Source organism: Perognathus longimembris, chromosome 21, assembly GCF_023159225.1.
Source record: "Perognathus longimembris pacificus isolate PPM17 chromosome 21, ASM2315922v1, whole genome shotgun sequence".
Lineage (NCBI taxonomy): Eukaryota > Metazoa > Chordata > Mammalia > Rodentia > Heteromyidae > Perognathus > Perognathus longimembris.
The window spans coordinates 7,971,336-7,987,351 of record NC_063181.1 but is presented as its reverse complement, the minus strand read 5'-3'; the positions used below and the strand labels follow the sequence as shown (position 1 = coordinate 7,987,351).

Sequence of the window (16,016 nt, the reverse complement as noted above, 5' to 3'; positions counted from 1 at the left end):
ATGGATGGATGGATGGATGGAAATGTATGTATGGGTGGATGGATGGATGGATGGAGACAGACAGACGAGAGGGAGAGGAGAGAGTCACAGAGAGAGAGAGTCGGTCCCTGGGCGGGCACCTGTGGCTCAGGCCTTGTGATTCTCCCTTAGCCACTCAGGAGGCTGAGATCTAAGCAGGGGGTTCAAAGCCAGCTGTAAAATGCCACAGGTGGAGCCCTGGCTACTTCAGCCCTGGCCTTGATGAGAAAAATCCACGGGACACCGCCCAGGCCTAGTGTGCTGACAGGAGTGGAGGGGGGGCTGGAGAGGGGGAGGCTGGAAAGGGGAGGAGGGGGGAAGCGGGGGGGGGGGGGGTGCTTCCAGGGGCCTAAAGAAAGTGAGGAACTTTCCTGATTGTTGCAACACTTTCCTGTCCCCGCCCCTCCCTCCGACTATAAAGTCCGGGCTCTCCCAGGGCTCAGGGTTCAAAATGAATTCCTTTGCCCGACGTGCCCGCGCCCGCGCCCGCGCCCCGGGGCTCCGGGCCCTCCGCCTGCCCCGTGGGGACCCGCGCTCCGCGGACGCCGGGCCCGGAGCGCCCCCCGACCCCGCCGGGGAGCCGCGGGTCCCGGAGCCCACCGCCCCGGGCGCCGAGCCCTCCGCCGGGCCCTCCGGAGGCCCGAAGACCCTCACGGTCTTGGTCTTGGTCGCCTCCACCCCGCTGCTGGTGAGTCTGGCTCGGGAGCGGCCCCGCCGCCGTGGGGGGCGCGAGGCGAGCGCGGAGCGGGGACCGGGAAGCGCCGGGCCCGGGGTGCCCGCGACCGCCAGGCATGTCCGCGCAGCGCGGAGGGAGACGGCCGTCGAAGGGTGCCGGGCGGGGGGGGGGGGGGGAGGAGAACAGCCCAGCGGGGAGGACGAGGGGCGCAGGGGCGCAGGGGCACCCTGACACCCCCACCTGTGCGCGGGCTTCCCGCCTGGCCGCGATTTCACAGCCTCCCCTCCCCCCCAGTCCTCCCCGCAATGCCAACTGCTGGGGAGGCCCTGTGGGGGAGGGGGGCGTGAAGGGCCAGTGTGTGTGTGTGTGTGTGTGTGAGTGTGTGTGTGAGTGTGTGTGTGTGTGTGTGCGCGTGCGCGCGCCATGCACCTCCACGGAAGGCTTCTTGCCTATTGTAAAGTGGAGAGAGATAGGGGGTGCTGGCCTCTCCTCCCGACAAGATTTGGACATCCATCTATCCACCCACCCACCCACCCCTCCCTCCCTCCCTCCCTCCAGAGCTCAGCTTGGTTTGTTGGTTTTTCTTTTTTTTTTGCCATGACTGGGGCGCGAACTGGGGCGAACCGAGCCCCTGGCGTGCTTGCTTTGTCACTCAGGATCCGTGCCCCATCTCCTCTGGCTGTTTGCTAGTTGCTTTGAGGTCCCAGTCACCTGGAGGACTTGTCTATCCAGCTGGCTTTGAGCAGGAACGTTAGATTTTGTCATGAGAGCTGTGAGCCACCAACACCTTGGCTAAGTTTCATATTTGTCGCTTAAAAAAAAAAGCCTGTGAATTGTCGTCATAAATTGACACGTTGAATCGAAGTCACCTTGGACAATTAAAACTTTCTCAAAAAACATTTTTTTTTTTTTTTTTTGGCCAGTCCTGGGCCTTGGACTCAGGGCCTGAGCACTGTCCCTGACTTCTTCCCGCTCAAGGCTAGCACTCTGCCACTTGAGCCACAGCGCCGCTTCTGGCAGTTTTCTGTATATGTGGTGCTGGGGAATCGAACCTAGGGCCTCAGGTATACCGAGGCAGGCACTCTTGCCACTAGGCCATATCCCCAGCCCCTCAAAAAACTTTTTAAACCCGCCGCCCCCGCCCCCACCCCCCAAAACCCGGAAGGAAAGGTCTGGCCTGGGGGGAGGGGACACAAGTGAACCCCAGAGGCACTGGAATGCACTGGGGGTTCGGCCATCTTATCACTGGTTAGGGCAGGGTGGGGACTGGCAATCTGGTGACCAGAAGAAGACTTGTGGTTTTGTGGGCAGAAATGAGTCGTCAGGCCTTCCAGTCAGTGCACACAAACAAGGATCCCTCTCTTGATTACTTTACCTAGAACGAACCAGGCCCCCCTGAGAACTTGCCTCAAACCCAAAACTAGTCTGAGGAATAAAACACCAGCCGTAACTGCATGAACACTTTCCACTATATGAGCTAACAGAAAGTAAGCTTTGGGCCCACGGTGTGAAGAAACAGTCATTTAATGAATGTACACTTTCAGTTTCACATAACAAAACGGCAATCCAGATATTGTGTTTTCATTAATATGTGAATGTACCATATATTTATAATGATTTAGATGGGAGTTTTGTCTAATGTATATTTGACAGCAAGTTTTTTTTTTAAGTGTATTTGTTTGACACAGAGAGACAGCACGTGTGGTCAACTAGTAGAACTATATATGATAATACTCCATAAAATGAAATTTCATTTGTGTTACTGGAGATTGAACTCAGGGCCTGGGACTCTAGCACTTATGCTATGCCCCTGTCGTTTTGGTTGTTAGTATTTACTTATTAATTTATTTTGTTGATTGTGGGACTTGAACTAAGGGCCTAGCCACCGCTCTTTTGTTCAAGGCTAATATTCTACCACTTGGAGCCACAGCTTCACCTTGAGTTTTCTGGTAGTTAATTGGAGATGAGAGTCTCTTGGACTCTCCTACCTTGGCTAGCTTTGAACCATGATCCTCACATCTCAGCCTCCTGAGTAGCTAGGATTACAGGTGTGAGACACTGGTGCCTGGCTAAGAATTATTTTTCAAATGAGAAGAGAAAATAATAAAGGGGAGTGTCTATAAATTGATTAAACCTAGAGAGGCAAAGAGACAAATAAATGACTGAAAGTTTTAGAACTGGGAAAAAGATCCAAGTTCTCTGAGATGGTTTTGAAGGCTGGGGGCGGGGTGAGGGTGAGGGCAGCCATGTTGTGAGGTGGAGGTTATGAGGGGAGGCCTGGAAGACGCTAACACCAGGCTCTGTGTTTTCTCCACAGATACAGCCCGGCCCAGCCTCAGCTGTTACACTGTCCCGTCAACCAGCTGCCCTGCAAGACATGAAGCAGAGACCTGCCGAAGTGTCGTGTAAACCAGGTGCATCCTAACTCTGACCCCCAGTTCTTCTACGCTACTCTGGCTCCATGTTCTTCCAGTCTCTGTTCCCAGCGGTTCCCATCTCCTTTGTTCAACTGGCATTTATGGATCCAATGTCAAATCCAGGGTTATGAAGACTTATCTCCATGTCTTCTGCTAAGATTCATCTATTTTGAACTTTTGTGTGTGCACGTGTAGTATCAGCTAAGAGTCTAGAACTTTTTAAAATACTTTAATCTTAATTCCTGTGTGTGTGTGTGTGTGTGTGTGTGTGTGTGTGTGTGTGTGTATGAGCATGCTAGTGGTTGTACTGAGGCTTGAACTCAAGGTCTGGGTACTGTCCCTTCATTTTTTAAGCTCAAGGCTGGCACTGTACTACTTGAGCCACAGTTCTACTTCCAGCTTTTTAAAATTTTTATTCTTTTATTTTTGTCAGTCATGGGCCTTGAACTCAGGGCCTAGGCACTGTCCCTGGGCTCTTTTTGTTCAAGGCTAGTGCTCTACCCCTTTGAGCCACAGAGCCACTTCCAGTTTTCTGGTGGTTAACTGGAGAGAAGAGTCTCACAGACTTTTCTGCCTGGGCTAGCTTCAAACTTTGATCCTCAGATTTCAACCTCCTGAGTAGCTAGGACTACAGGCAGTGTCTGTTCCATGCATACCTTTTCAAGGAAAACAGTGTAATAAAGAGACTGCTTGGTAAGGGTTTTGGTTCTTGAATGAAGTACTCCATCCTGTCTGCTTGCTCTGCTACTTAGGCAAAACATCAGCAGACAGCAAATTTTTTATCCTTATCAAAGGCTAGTTTGTTCCATTCTAGTAGAAATGGCAAACTCAAGAAACTTTTTACTATTGTAATCCATAATTCAAATTGCTTAATGAACCAAATAATAAGCTTCATCTAATAGCTCATTTTTTAAAAAACGTATTTATTTTGCCAGTCCTGGGGCTTGAACTCAGGGCTGGGGCACTGTCTATGCGCTTCTTTTTGCTCAAGGCTAGTATTCTACCTCTTGAGCCATAGCACCACTTCCAGCCTTTTCTGTGCATATAGTACTGAGGAATTGAACCCGGGGCTTCATGTATGGTAGGCAAGCCCTCTACTACTAGGCCACATTCCCAGCCCCCTAATAACTCATTCTAAGGCAAAGAAAAAACACAGGAAAAAAAACTATCCAAATAAAAAAGTGACTGCCACCACCACCCTAAGATTATTCTCTCTTCAGCATGTAAATTGTAATCAGAGTTCTACCAGATCAAACATAAGTGTGTCTCCCCCCATCCCCCAAACCCAGGCAGAGGCTTGACCTCAGGGCCTGGGTGCAGTGTCTGAGTTTTTTATTTCTGTTCAACGCTAGCACTCTACCGTTTGAGTCAGCCACAGCTCCATGTCCAGCTCTTTGCTAGTTACTTGGAGCTCAGGGCCTCATGGACTTTCCTGCTCAGGCAGGCTTTGATCTCAGCTTCCTGAGGGGCTAGGATTACATTGTGAGCCATTGGCACCCAGCTACCTGATCCTTTTTAGCAAGAAGTTGCTACATAGTTACAGTGACTGATTTTACAGGTGTTGAGCCCCTGGCACTGGTCAGAAAATATTGTTTTTTAAAAAACTAGGTATGTTCTAGGAAGTTTAATGCAGTTATAGATTAGATTACAGATGGCCGTCCTTAATTGGATGGGGCACTGAATAGGCTAATTATGGTCACTTAAGTTTCCATCTCCCTTGATCAGATCCTAGATATCTGTATGGATAGTATTTCATAATACTGTGCAGCCTTTCATTTTTGTGATTTGGTAGTGATGGCCTTCCTCTTATTTCTGATTCTAAAAACTTGGATCTTTCAAAATTTTGGCTGATGTCAGTTTGTTGATCTGGTCAGGAAGCTAACTTTTTTTTTTTTTTTTTTCTGGCCAGTCCTGGGGCTTGGACTCAGGGCCTGAGCACTGTCCCTGGCTTCTTTTTGCTCAAGGCTAGCACTGTGCCACTTGAGCCACAGCGCCACTTCTGGCCATTTTCTGTATATGTGGTGCTGGGGAATCGAATCCAGGGCCTCATATATATGAGGCAGGCACGCTTGCCACTAGGCCATATCCCCAACCCCAGGTAGCTAACTTTTGGTTTCATTAGTTTTCTTCGTTGTTTTCCTAGTCTCTCCTTTGTTAATTTCTGCTCCAGTCTGGGTTATTTCCTTTTTCACTGCATCGAGTCTTTGCTTATTTTTTCACTGTGTTACACTAATTCTTGGTTGACAATATCATGAGTAGATTCAATTTTGAAAATTTAGAGTTGAAAGAAAAACCCTCAGTGTTTAACTGACTGTATGTTTACATGGTAACATTTGGGAGATTTTAGGTCAAACAATACATTGTGAAGTGAACTTGGCATTTTGTGCGTGTGTGTGTGCACGCGTGTGTGCGCGCATGCGTGCATGTTGCTACAGACACTAGGAATTTGAACTTCATGTGTCCCTTGCCTTGTTTTCTGGTCCGCAGTGCTTTCGTCAGGTGTAGAGTAGGTGCAGAAGCCATAATCTGCTCACTCGCTGGTTTTCCCTTGCTTTTCAGGGTTCTACCTCTCAGTGGAGTGCAAGTGCTGCTTGCGCTGTGAGGCTGGCATAGAGTTCACCAGTTACACGAACTCCCTGCCTACCTGCATGCGTTGCTCGGAGTGTCGAGAAGGTAAGAACTGGAGGCCCCGGGGCATGGTGGGAGTGGGAATCTCATCTGATGTGTTCTCAGAGGCCTGGGTTCCAGCTTACCACAGGGCAGGCAGGCAGGCAGCACCCCAGGGGGCCCGGCTGTGTAAGGACGGAGGCAGCCGCGGCGTGGGTTAACGTGGAGGGACGCTGTCCAACGTGGCCAAGGCAGGCTGCGGTGGCAAGGACAGCTCGATGGATCAGGGCATTCAGAAGCCATGCCCACGGGACTCGATTCTGGATCTGCCACGAGTCTGCCGCACTCTGCCAGAGATTTGGGATCCATTGACAGCTTCCAAGTCACCTCCAACATTGGTCTGCTTTGCATTTGACCCCAATCCCTTTGGACACAGAGGGGAGGTCAGAGGGTGATAGAGGCCAGAGGGAGTCACTGCCTCTCCTCTGTCCCCGCCATCAGCCTCCAAGTTCTCAGTGGATACTACCTTTTCTTTCTCTGTGGGATCAGGCTCTTGGCTGGCGCTGGTGGCTCGTGCCTTACAATCCTAGCTCCTCAGGAAGCTAAGATCTGAAGATTGCAGTTCAAATCCAGCCCAGGCAGGAACGTCTATGCGACTCTTAGCTGGAAGTGGAACTGTGGCTCTAGTGGTTGAAGGCTAATGGTTGCCAGGCTCTCTGCCGTGAGGAGGGCCATCGAGGCAACCAGAGAAACTCATCCTCCCTGCTTTGCTCTGTCTCCAGATCAGGAAGTGAAGACTGCCTGTACCACAACCTCGAATACAGTGTGCCAGTGTAAAACTGATACTTTCCGGACGACAGAGGCCCCCGAGTTCTGCCAGCGATGTAGAGATAGGTAAGATGAAGGAGCTGGGAGTTCCCAGCAGCCCAGTAGAATCCTATAAGACTCACATCTCCTTGTACCCCTTTCCCTAATCCCATGGAGTTCTTCTGAGCCTAGAACCCACCCACCTGCCATTTCCCTCTAGGCCAAGTGACTTGTTCCTTAGCTACAAGAGGCTAGGACTTAAGGCCCCCTGAGCTTTGATGGGCCCTCAGACGTGGTTTAATTGCTTTCTAAACAGAATGCGTAGAGCTGGGCACCACCTGTAGTCTTAGCTATTCAGGAGGCTGAGATCTGAGGATTGTGGTTTGAAGCCAGCCCCAGCAGAAAAGTCCATAAGATTCTTCAGGCAACCGCCAAAAAGTTGTGGCTCCAGTGGTAGAATGCCAGTCTTGAGCAGAAACAGCAAAGGGACAGTGCCCAGGCAATGGGTTCAAGCCTTAGTACTGGCTGGCATGTGCATGTGTGCACGCGCACACACACACACACACACACACACACAGACACACACACAGAGAATGAGCCGAATGCTGCTGGTGTTCTGTTAATGTGTATACCAATTCCACAGGAATGTGATTTTTTTAACTCTTCCTTGTGTACAGAAGCCTATAAAAACAGGTATGATGTAAGTCGTAACAAAGCCTTGTGTTTACTTCCCTCAAGGTTCTCAGCAGCACCTGATCAGGTGAGCCAGGCTCACTCCAGACTCCTGATGCCTTCAAAAGAGATATCTTATCCCTGTGTTTACTTTAGGGGCCAACAGTTCATTCCCTCTTTCTTGACCCCTCGGTGTTTACTCTGATTGGTAGGAGAATTGGTTGTATTAAAAGTTGACTAGATCGGGGCTGGGGATATAGCCTAGTGGCAAGAGTGCCTGCCTCGGATACACGAGGCCCTAGGTTCGATTCCCCAGCACCACATATACAGAAAACGGCCAGAAGCGGCGCTGTGGCTCAAGTGGCAGAGTGCTAGCCTTGAGCGGGAAGAAGCCAGGGACAGTGCTCAGGCCCTGAGTCCAAGCCCCAGGACTGGCCAAAAAAAAAAAAAAAAAAGTTGACTAGATCAGCGATCAGAGAATATTCTCTAAAAGGACACCTGTCAGGAGCTGTTAATATCTAAAAATTGGTCTTTAATATTCAAAGAAATATGAATGTGAATAAAAATAAGATTTGGTTACATGTGCAAAAAAAAAAAAAAGTTGACTAGGGCTATGCATCAGGGGCGCATGCTTGCAATCCTAGTAGCTACAGGAGGCGGAAATCTGAGGGTTGCTGTTCAAAGCCAGCCCCGGGCAGGAAAGTCCATTAACTCTAACCTCCAATTCACAAAAGCCAGAAGTGGAGCTGTGGCTCGTGTGGTAGAGTGCTAGCCTTGAGCAGTAAAGCCCAAGGACTATGCTCAGTCTCTGAGTTTAACTCCCAGGATAAGTGCACATGCGCGTGCGCGCAGCTTCGAGTGTGCTGCAGAGAAGGAACCAAAGCTTAGGAACCCATGGTGCCCAAGTCCCGAGGAACTCAGACCCTGCTTCCTGAGTCTTGGGGGTCGGGGCAACCTGCAGACAGGAGGAGTCTGCCCCTCCTCGTATGGACATTGGGCAGGGAGGGTGACGTTCTCTTCTGTCCCACTTGGCTAATCTTTGCTCATGGAATCTCACCATTTCCTCCCTGTGTGTCCCCAGGTGTCCTGAGGGCGAGGTTGAGGTGGTCTCTTGTGACTCCTGGCATGACCGCAAGTGTGTGCCCAAGGCTGCTGGGGGGACCGGAGCTCCTGAAAAGCCAGTGAACACCACCACGGAGCCTCCTACTTCTACTTCTTCTCATCTGGGATGGGTGATAGGAGGCATCCTCGTCTTAGTTATTATAGGGTTCTGTGTTGTGGTATGCATTTGCAAGTACCGGAAGAAGAAAACAGGCATCTGTCCAGGTCCAGGTAAGTGTTGCTGAAGTGCTCTCTCTCTCTCTCTCATTCTCTCTCTCTCTTTCTCTTCCTCTTCTTTGCCCCTCTTCCCTGCTCCTTGTCTCCCCCATAAATATCCTCTCTTTTGTCTCAAACCTATGTCCTCTCAGCCTCTCTTTTCTCCGTGATTGGCACATAATCACTACCCAGGAGACACTGTACCAACACCAGAATCTCACCAGACCCCCTCTCAGGGCCCGCAACTCCTTGTCTTTCAGCCAGGACTTCGGGGGGTAGACCGCAGCCAGGTCAGAAAAGTGGTCAATAGATAAGGCAGCTTTGCTCAAAGTATACATTGGGCATGTGTTTATTTATCATTTATTTCTTTGTTCGTTTGTCAGTCGTGGGGCTTGAGCTCAGGGCCTAGGTGCCATCCCTGAGCTTATTTTTACTCAAAGCTAGCACTGTACCACTTGGGGACACAGCTCCACTTCCACTTTTCTGGTGGTTAACTGGAAGTAAGAGTCTCACAGACTTTCTTGCCTGGGGCTGACTTTGAACCTAAATCCTCAGATCTCAGCTTCCTGAGTAGCTAGGATTATAGGTGTGAGCTACCAGTGCCCAACTGTAGATCAACTGGGGCTTGAATTCAGGGCCTTGTCTTCTCCCCCCCCACCCCCCCCCAATGGACTCTGTCTAGGGAGGGGGGCGGGGTCTGCCGAAGCCCCGCCCACTTGCTAAGCCCTTCTTCTTTCCCCCACCCCTTCTGTTGCAGGTGGTTTAGCAGCCCTCAAAACGGTGAGTTTGTCTATGCATCTAATCCTGCATCTGGGGTGTGGGGCTCAGGAACCGCTTCCCGCCATACATAGCACAGTCAGCTCTGCGGGAAAAGCCGGAGACTCTGCAGCTCCAGCCTCGGCTCCGAGGAGGGCCTAATGCCGGCGCCATGCCCCCCCTGTCTCGCGTGGCCTGAAGCTCGGGAGCCTCCCAGCGCCATTTTGAGCTCCCAGCGGCTGTGGTCCTGTCCTCTTGGGATGGGGGAGACACTGGGACACAACCTTGCCCCTGGGAGTAGGGGAGGGAGGGGTGCTGGCTCCCCTTGGCACAGCCCCCGGGGTCCCCGTGCCAGCAGCAGATTGTGGCTGCCGTGGGGACCCTGCAGGGAGCCGGGATGTGGACTTCTGAGTCACCCCTTTGCCTTCCCAAGGCCTTCTCCAAGTGTTCCACAAGACCGGCTGAGGTTCAGGACAATAACCACAATGAGACTCTGAGTCTCGGACCTCTCCCCTCTACCGTGCACGTGGAACAAGAAACAGGAAGACCAAACCGGGCGACACGTGCCGACGCGCGGTCCCCAGGGGAGGCCCAGTGTCTGCTGGTAGGTGGGGGACAGGAGGTGCTGGCTTGTCTGCAGGCAGGGGAGGGACGCGATCACCGGGTCTCCTGACTGGCCGGGGCGGCTGCAGGCGGCGTAGCGGGCGGCCCAGCAGCTCTGCAGGACCATCCACCTCCGGTTTGTCCCACGCCTAGAGCAGTGCACACATGCAGTAGCTCTGGGTGTTTGTTAATCAGTTCATTAACGCTTGAGTATTTGTCTTGCAACTCAGTGAACCCTACCTTATAAAGCTAGATATATATTTTGGGGTGTGCGCGTGCTGGTACCAGGTCTTGAACTCAGAACCTAACACTCTTGCCAGGCTGAAGCTCTACCCCTTGAGCCACACCTACAGCCCAGCATTTTGCTGCTTATTTGGAGATGAAATCTGGGACTTCTCTGCCGGCACGTGCTTTAAACTGAGATCCTCTTGATCTCAGCCTCCAGAGGGGCAATGCATGAACCACCGTGCCTGGCCGCGACTCAGAAGTTTACTCCACGTTTACAATTTACTCATAAGGTTTTCTCCATAATAATAATTAGAATTTTTATTGACATTGACTTCAGTGTAACAAAAAGTAGTGTAGGAATCAGAGGGCTCTTATCCATTTTTAATATTTTTCTTATCACAGAAGACAGCATTTAAAGAATAAAATTACAAATTGTTTTTTTTCTATACATAAGTCATTTTTCCTTGGCACTTTTTTTCTGTATTTATTGTATAACTTCCTTTTGTTGCCAGCAACTGGGGTGCTGCCCCTTAGCGTTTTCTACTCAATCATTTGAGCTATAGGTCTACTTCTGGCTTTTTGTGGTTCATTGGAGATAAAAGTCTCCCAAACTTACCTTCCTGGGCTGGCTTTATTTGTTTTGTTTCTGTTGCCAGTCCTGGGCCTTGGACTCAGGGCCTGAGCACTGTCCCTGGCTTCTTTTTGCTCAAGGCTAGCACTCTGCCACTTGAGCCACAGCGCCACTTCTGGCCATTTTCTATATATGTGGTGCTGAGGAATTGAACCCAGGGCTTCATGTATATGAGGCGAGCACTCTACCCCTAGGCCATATTCCTGGCCCAACTTTGGGGATTTTTTTGAAAGCTACTGGGCAGAACGTTTATCTCTGACTCCAAGGAGCCATTGGAGAGGAAGTTCATATTCCAGATCTCCAGGCTGGCTGGCTGTCAGGGCCAGGCCTGGGCCCCAGGTCATGTGACTAACCAGACCATCTCTGCTGTTGGTTACAGGAGGGACCTGCAAAGAAAAGGTTGCTTGTTCCGGTGGATGGTGTAGACCTCATTGAGAGTAAGTGTTCTGCCTGGGACAATATAGCAGGAGTACAGGGAATAAGAAGTGTCCCAGCCCTCATGCCCATGGCTAACAGGGCCCTCCATGACAGTCAGTGCTGGTGTGAGGGTCCCGTGCTGGACTTTGGGAACCAAAAGTCTCCTGTCCTCCTCTTTCTGGCCCCCTCCAGCTTCTCATTTCACCTTTCCCCTGTGGTTTAGCCTCAGTGAGAGCTGCTCAATTCTCTCTGGTATCACTGTTCCCCAGGAGGCTTCTGAGCTCCTGACCAACCTGTGGCCAGGCCCAGTTCAGGGAGCTGCAAGGTAACCCACAAAAAGAAAGAAAGAAAAACCACCACCTGGGTCACAGTGCTGCTCCTAGGATGGAATGATCACACTTTGCACTGTTGAGTAAAGCAAGGCGTCAGATTCAGATGAATGCCAGTTGTTCCCTGGCCCTGGTTCCGGGAGGCTGTGGGAAGATGTCAGCTTTGTGTCCATACCCTCAGGGGTTTCTGACTTCCCCCGAGTCTCATTTCCTCCACACTGAATGCCTCATGATCCCAAACTAAGCGGACCACTCAACAAGGGGCTCGAACTCAGGGCCTGGGCGCTGTTCCTTAGCTTTTTCAGTCAAGGCCGGCACTCTACCACTTTAGTCACAGCTCCACTTCAGCTTTTTGCTGGTAACTTGGAGATAACTCTCTCATGGACTTTCCTGCCTGGGCTGGCTTTGAACTGCAATCTTCAGATCTCAACCTCTTGATTAGGTAGGCCTGAGCCACCGGTGTCTGGATACACAGCGCTTTTTGTATGTGTGTTTTTTCCTTTTTAATGTTGTCCATGATTCTCGGGGCGCGATCTCCTCAGGGGTTGGGTGCAGGTGTAGCTGGGGAAGAGGTCGTGTCATGGGACAGTGGGTTCAGTGTCTCACGGCACCTGATTTAGCACCCTCCACCCACCCTTAGATGTGATTCCAGCTCACCTGTGTGTTTCTCCTAGCCCTGAAGCTGTCCTTCATCTACTTTCAATCTGTCATTCCCTTGAAGTCGTGGGACAAGCTCATGAGGCAGATGGGCCTGTCCGACAACGACATCCTCCTAGCCCGAGCGGTAGCACCGCACGACGCTCTGTACGAAATGCTGCTCACGTGGCTGCAGAAGACAGGACGGCATGCCTCCCTCAACACCCTGCTCGACGCCTTGGAAACCCTGGGGGAGAGATGCGCCAGGGACAAAATTGAGGACCACATGGTGCACTCCGGGAAGTTCGTCTACGAAGATGATGTGGCTGGGCCCAGGGCCGGGGGCTCCCACCCGTGCTCCCAGCTGAGAGCTGAGGACCACGGTTCAAAGCCAGCCCAGGCAGGAAAGCCCGTGAGATTCTTATCTCCAATGAACCACCAGAAAACTGGAAGTGGCGCTGTGGCTCAAGTGGTAGAGGGCTACCAGAGTTTAAGCCCCACAACCGACCAAAATAAAACAAACTAAAAACCATGATGTGGCCAGGTATGCAAAGTCACAGAGGTGATAGAATTTCTTAAGCACACTCTCTTGTTTGCCTTTTTTTCCCCTTGGATAAACCAAAACCACTATAAGCACTTATTTATATTTATATACAGGTGTATATATATTTATGTGTAGCATTAATATATTTACTGTTGAATGTGTTACATGTTTTTTAATGAATGCTATTATTATTATTATTGCTACATTATTTAAGTGGTTAATTTGCTGAGTGAAGTAACATAGAAACAAGAAGTACAAAAGGAAGATGGCTGCTCTGGAATATCTTACTGCCTTCGTCTGGTTTCTCCTGTATCTCAGCTAGGCCGATGACTGGAGTGCAGTGTTTACAAGCCTGACAGTTTTGTATTGTATTTCTTCTGGGTTGGGGGTGCCAGTGCTCATGTTCTTCCTACCTCAGCCTCGCAGGTGTGGTGGGATTACAGGTGTGCATCACCATTCCACAAAACATGGTGTGCTATTGGTTCACTACCCCAGAGCGAGCTGACATAACTTGAACTCCCACCCCTCCTTTGTTGCTGAGCTGGGAGAATGATTGATCACAGGTGCTAAGGAAACTCCGTTACCTGCTGTTTCTAATGCACGTTAGTGAACTCAGTCCTCTCTGGGCTCCAACAACTGCCTCGGTCTCAGCGGAGAAGCCTTGTCAATGTGAAGCATTTGCCAATACAGGACTAGGATGGTGCCTCCCATCTGAACCCTAGAGCCATATGTGAGGGGATCATAGCCCTCTGTAATCATGAAACTCTGTGAACACTGAAACACCAATTCTTAAATGCTCTGACAGGAGGACTCAGAATGGTGCACGTGTTCAGATACTAACCAGTTTTGCTTTCTCCTTTTATTTGTGCCGATCCTAGGGCTTGAACTCAGGACCTGAGCATTATCCTTGAGCTTTCTTTTGCTCAAAGTTAGCACTATACTACTTGAACCAGAACTCAGAACTCTAATTTCAGCCTCCCCCTCCTTTTTGAGCCAGAACTCTAATTTGTCCCTCCTTTTTGTGTATGATTAATTGCAGGTTCTGACTTTTGTGTCTAGGCGGGCTTTGAACCTCAATCTTCAAATCTCAGTCTTTAGAACGCTAAGAGTCATGAGCCATGAGGCCCTGGCTCTCACTTCTATTTTTACATCTCATTTAGCACTACCTGGAATCCTTGTACGCTGGAGACAGATCAGGACAGGATGGTTGCTTGAGGCTAGCCCAGGCAAGCAATGAAATGAAGCCGGACACAGTGGTGTATACTTGTGGCTCAAGTGGTAGAGAGCAGAGAGTCGGCCTAGAGAATTCAACTCCGGATTCAAACCCTAGTATCACTCTCTTAAAATGAAATCTGCGTTCGGTATACCAGCCGTTCTCGTGGTCTTACTGTTTCCTGGAGATGCTTTCCCAGGGCTTGAGGAACCTTCCCAACCCCAAGTGTTCAAAGCCTGGCCCAAGCTGGAAAAGGCCGACAAGATGCGACCATGAAACAGTATTCGCCTCCGTGGTTGTTCATGCCTGATCAAGCCTCGTGCTTCCCTTGGGAACATGTCCAGGATGCCACACAATACAAAGGAGGCCATTTGTTAAAAAATATGTATTTAGGAAGTCATGACCAAATTAAATATGAAACCTTATATAAAAAGAAGTGTGTTTTTTGTTAATTTTTTCCCCCAGCACAGAGTCTGGGGGAGCCGGTGTCCTGGTGGCTACTGTTCCTCCCCCCCCCGCCTCGCCCCTTTGTCCCTTGTGTCCCTCAGCCTTGCCCTGCACCGGGGCATCTTCTGCTTCTGCCTCCCTGGAATCGGAGCACCCATTGCCGGGGGAGATAGAGTTCCGCACCTCCTCTCTCCCCGCTCTGGCTCCCCGAGGTGCAGGTTGGCTCTGGAGCTGGGGGCGGGGGAAGAGGGTAGTGGGTTCCTGAGGGGGCGAGCTGGCCCCGGTCGCTGGGTGGATGGGGAGTTTTATGGCCTCTTTGGCTCCTGTCAACCGTGCTGACAGCCGGTGAGTCTCCATCTTCATCAGTGGTGCCAGGTTGCTCAGTCCTGCAAGCACCTGAGACCAACCTCCACTCACAACTCCTGGAGGCCAGATGTGTCCCCAAGTCCTCCCCCCCCCCGGGGAAGGCATGGGTGCTGCACTGGTCTCCTTCCTTCCCCCAAGGTCCTGTCCCCTGCCTTGGGTCTCCTTGAAGCCATGGGCAAAGTACACCCGCAGGGAGGCTGACCAGCCAGCAGAGGGCAGCACACAACCAGCTCCGCAGCCAGCCAGCTCCGGACTGGGGAGGCAGCTGTAAGCCTTGCAGAGTTCCCTGCACAGCCACTGCCACCTGCTTAACCAACCACCACCTAGTCCTTCTCCCGACAAGGCTTTAACCTCTGACCTCCAGGTCTTGGCACTACATGCTTCTTGTGTTTCTCAGTCTGCTCTTCCTAGACCAGCCGATCCAGGTCTAGGATCCAGCCTAGTGGGCCTCCTGGGCTGGTACCCACTGCTGGCGGGGGCTCCGTCTCCTGTGTCTCAAAGGATGCTGGGTGGTAAGGTGTGGCTCAGGAAACTAGGGAAAGGTCAACTTTAGCCCTCTTCGTGTCCTTCGATGGCTCAAGCCTCCCTTGTGACCTTCCAGTCCCACCCTGCCTCCTCTTCAGACTAACCTTGCTTTCCTTTTCCTCCTGCCCAGCTATGTCCTTTCTGCTGACATCTGACCCTTGCCCCGAAGTGTATGCCCCACAAGCATTGTGGGATCACTGGAAGTCGGGGTGGGAGTGGGGATGGGGGTGGGGGGGCTGAGCCTGCAGCAAGATGAGCAGACAAGGGTTGTTCTGCTGCTCTGAGCCCGGAAGTCAAGCCTCCCATTGACCCTTGCCGACCTGGTGCCCCAGGAGGCTGAGGCCCGGATCTCAAGTGCCTGAGGGCTAGGCCTGCCGCAGGCCCCAGGGGTGACAAGTCCATCCCGGGGGAGCAGCTGCCCTCATCGGAGGCCTCTGATGGGCTTCGTAAACTTGTGAGCTACACTGGGTCTTCCTTCTTTGCGGAAACAGAGGGCAGAGCGGTTGGGTTGGTGGTGATTTTGTGTTTGGTTTTCATTTGTCTGTCCTTGGGAATTGTGGTTTTTTTGCTCATTTTCCCCCACCTCCTAAGGGGGGGTGGGCCGAGGTGTAGGAAGGGCCCGGAGGAGCCTGGGATTGCTGTGCAGACCCCACCCTTCTTCCTCTCCACCCCAGCTGATTCCTGCCGCCATCCTGTCCACATGTGAGCAGTGCAGGAGGGGGACACTGCACCGGGGGGTAACAGTACCCCCCTATACCCCCCATACCCCCCCATACTCCCTGGGCCTGGTGCTCTGACCATGCCTGC

At 51.4% G+C, this 16,016-nt stretch overlaps 1 protein-coding gene across 1 annotated transcript; it reads left to right on the top strand.

Moving 5' to 3' along the window:
* Positions 1-469: 469 nt before the first annotated feature.
* On the top strand, positions 470-16,006 carry LOC125339729 (tumor necrosis factor receptor superfamily member 10B-like). The gene is made up of 11 exons (XM_048330991.1): positions 470-706; positions 3,012-3,108; positions 5,671-5,784; positions 6,501-6,612; positions 8,279-8,529; positions 9,272-9,294; positions 9,704-9,874; positions 11,112-11,169; positions 12,153-12,436; positions 15,082-15,201; positions 15,884-16,006. The coding sequence occupies exons 1-11, from the start codon at positions 470-472 to the stop codon at positions 16,004-16,006; spliced, it is 1,590 nt and encodes a 529-aa protein (XP_048186948.1).
* Positions 16,007-16,016: the final 10 nt, after the last annotated feature.